Source organism: Vicia villosa, linkage group LG1 (genome assembly GCF_029867415.1).
Source record: "Vicia villosa cultivar HV-30 ecotype Madison, WI linkage group LG1, Vvil1.0, whole genome shotgun sequence".
Classification (NCBI taxonomy): Eukaryota; Viridiplantae; Streptophyta; class Magnoliopsida; order Fabales; family Fabaceae; genus Vicia; species Vicia villosa.
The window spans coordinates 204656195-204659346 of NC_081180.1; the positions used below are offsets into that span (position 1 = coordinate 204656195).

At 29.8% G+C, this 3152-nt stretch overlaps 1 protein-coding gene across 1 annotated transcript; it reads left to right on the plus strand.

The window, feature by feature from the left end:
- Positions 1-434: 434 nt before the first annotated feature.
- Positions 435-2094, plus strand: LOC131621906 (GDSL esterase/lipase At1g29670-like). Its single transcript, XM_058892973.1, has 4 exons — positions 435-786; positions 876-1000; positions 1092-1337; positions 1436-2094. Exons 1-4 carry the CDS (start codon positions 540-542, stop codon positions 1913-1915), a joined length of 1098 nt encoding a protein of 365 aa, XP_058748956.1. The 5' UTR covers positions 435-539; the 3' UTR covers positions 1916-2094.
- The last annotated feature ends 1058 nt before the right edge of the window (positions 2095-3152 follow it).

A 3152-nucleotide genomic window follows, 5' to 3' on the forward strand; every position in this document is an offset into this window, starting at 1 on the left:
TAATAATAAAAATAATAATAATAATAAATAATAATAATAATAATAATAATAATAATGATAATAATAATAATAATAATAATAATAATAATAATAATAATAATAATAATAATAATAATAATAATAATAATAATAAGTATTAAATAACTCATTTTTTTGGGTTAGCATAGCAGTTAAGATAATTCTCATGTGGTTTAGTCATTACTTGCTTATAGAGTCTAACTAGTTTTTCTTTTAGTGTTTCCATGAATGCAAATACAATAATAATTTCACAACAAAAAAAGAGAAACAAATAGTATACATGTTGTTAGTGATCATGACCACGAAATAGTATACGCGTAAATTTAATGCTAGCTATTTCCTACCAAAATATCCTCAACTGTACCTAAAAGCCTTAAAGCTTTTATTCATTTCTCTTCCACTTCGATCACTACATATATAGCTTTGCTCATTTCACAATTTCATCATCCAATTCCATCTCTCTCATTCTTACTCTCACACTCCATTTCCCATAAAAATTACTTGCCCATTTTCTTGCTTAAATGGCACATAAGATTCTTTCTATAATGAATATAGGGATAGTATTACTGGTGTTAGTTTTGAGTATTGGTATTGGAAATGCACAGCAAGTACCATGCTATTTTATATTCGGAGACTCTTTGGTTGATAATGGTAACAACAACCAACTCACTTCTATAGCAAAAGCTAATTACGCTCCTTATGGAATTGACTTTCCTGGCGGACCAACTGGAAGATTTTCTAATGGCAAAACTTCCGTTGATGTAATTGGTGAGATTCTGCTTTTTTATTCTTTGATATTTAGTTCTATATGCCTGCAAGTAAATAATTGTCTATCTTCTTTAACTCTTGTCTAACAGCTGAGCAATTGGGATTCAACCGTTACATATCTTCGTATGCATCAGCTAGAGGTCGAGACATTCTCAGAGGAGTTAATTATGCTTCTGCAGCTGCTGGAATTAGAGAGGAAACTGGACAACAATTGGTACCTCATTTTTCTTTTTTATTTTTTCTTCTAATAAATGTCACCTTTTTTATTTCATTTTTCTAACATTATTTATGTTTGTACTTTGTAGGGACAAAGAATTAGTTTTAGAGGTCAAGTGCTAAATTACCAAAGGACAGTGTCCCAATTAGTAAATAATTTTGGAGATGAGAATACTACTTCAAATTATCTAAGCAAATGCATTTATACAATTGGATTGGGAAGTAATGATTACCTTAACAACTATTTCATGCCTCAAATTTATTCTAGCAGTAGACAATTCACACCACAACAGTATGCTAATGTTCTTCTTCAAGCATATTCTCAACAGCTCAGGGTTAGTCCCTTTTTTTCCTTTTTAATTGTTTAGTAATAATTTGTTATAAAAAAATATCAAAAATTAAAAGCTAAGTTTATATTTTTTTTGTGATTTAGATTTTATATAACTATGGGGCAAGGAAAATGGCATTATTTGGAGTTGGTCAAATAGGTTGCAGTCCAAGTGAATTGGCTCAAAACAGCCCTGATGGTAGAACATGTGTAGCTAGAATCAATTCTGCAAATCAATTATTCAACAATGGATTGAAATCTCTTGTTGATCAATTTAACAACCAATTTCCTGATGCAAGATTCATCTACATAAATGTTTATGGTATCTTTGGAGACATCATAAACAACCCATCAGCCTATGGCTTCAGAGTTACGAATGCTGGATGTTGTGGTGTAGGTAGGAACAATGGTCAAATTACATGTCTGCCCCTACAACCTGCATGTAGAGATAGAAATGCGTTCTTATTTTGGGATGCATTTCATCCAACAGAAGCAGGAAACACAATTATTGGTAAAAGAGCTTACAATGCTCAATCTGCATCTGATGCTTACCCTTTTGATATCAGTCGCTTAGCACAAATCTAAAGAGTGTTTTGTGATGCCACAAATAATGTGGTATAATGCGTTGTTTATTTGATGGCGTCAAAAAGGCGTTTTCTTTTTTTCTATTTTTCTTGTGTAACAAGTTAAGTGTAATTTGTCTTAAACAACTTTTGTAATACTTGCATTTGTGGGAAATAGAAAGTTCCAATTCAAAGTTACTATGCAAAGCAACAGTCATTTTCCTCAATCTATCATAATTTATTAATTAGGAATCACCAACTAATTTAATCACAATTTATCATTTCACGTCACACATATTATTAGTTCTGACAATTCATCATCTTTCATGCCACATACATTAAAATATGATGTGACACACTTTAAAGATTTTCAATATAAATCTTTTAATATTCATTAGCAGAATGTGTAGTATTTCTTTTATAAATTCTTTAAAAACATCATTATTTAGATTTTACAAATCATTTCTCTATTTTCTTTTCTTATATACTAATTATTACTTAGTTTTTTCTAGTGTGTATCCACTTTTTTTTCGAAGCTAAAATAAATTATATAATGTTTCACTTCATTAAAATTATAAGTAAAATGTTTTTTATTAAAAAAGAATTAAAATCATTATTAAAAAGGAGCTTTACATTTCTTAAAATAAAATAGTTAAATAATACTTTTAAATTTGATTTATAACTTTCAAATAGACAAAAAAAAAGTCTCCCATTCTTTCTTAAAATAAAATTCAATCATCATATTTTAAGGTAGGGAGATCCATTATCTCCGTTTCTGTTTACGATCGTGGCAGAAGGGCTGACATCTATGATGAGGCAAGCTATTGTTAGAGAGTTTTACAAGGGATTTAAGATAAATGAACAGTAGAGTATAATCTCTTGCAATTTGCAGACGACAGAATAATATTTGGTGATGGTTCGTGGTATAATTTGTGGACTCTTAAAGTTGTATTAAGAGGATTTGAAATATAATTGTATCTGGATTGAAAATAAATCTGAATAAAATCAAGATATATGGAGTATGCATTAAGGAATATAAATTGGAAGCTTGTTCATCGTTTTTGGGATGCAAAATTGACAGAATTCCTTTCAAATTCTTGGGCTTCAAAGTGGGTTGGAACCATAAGCGGATAGATTTCTGGAAACAGGTTGTGAAATCATTGAAAGACAAACTTTCTTCCTGGAAGGGTAAGCTTGTATCAATTGAAGGAAGAGTGACAATGATAAACAGTATCCTTACGAATATGTCAAGTTACCAA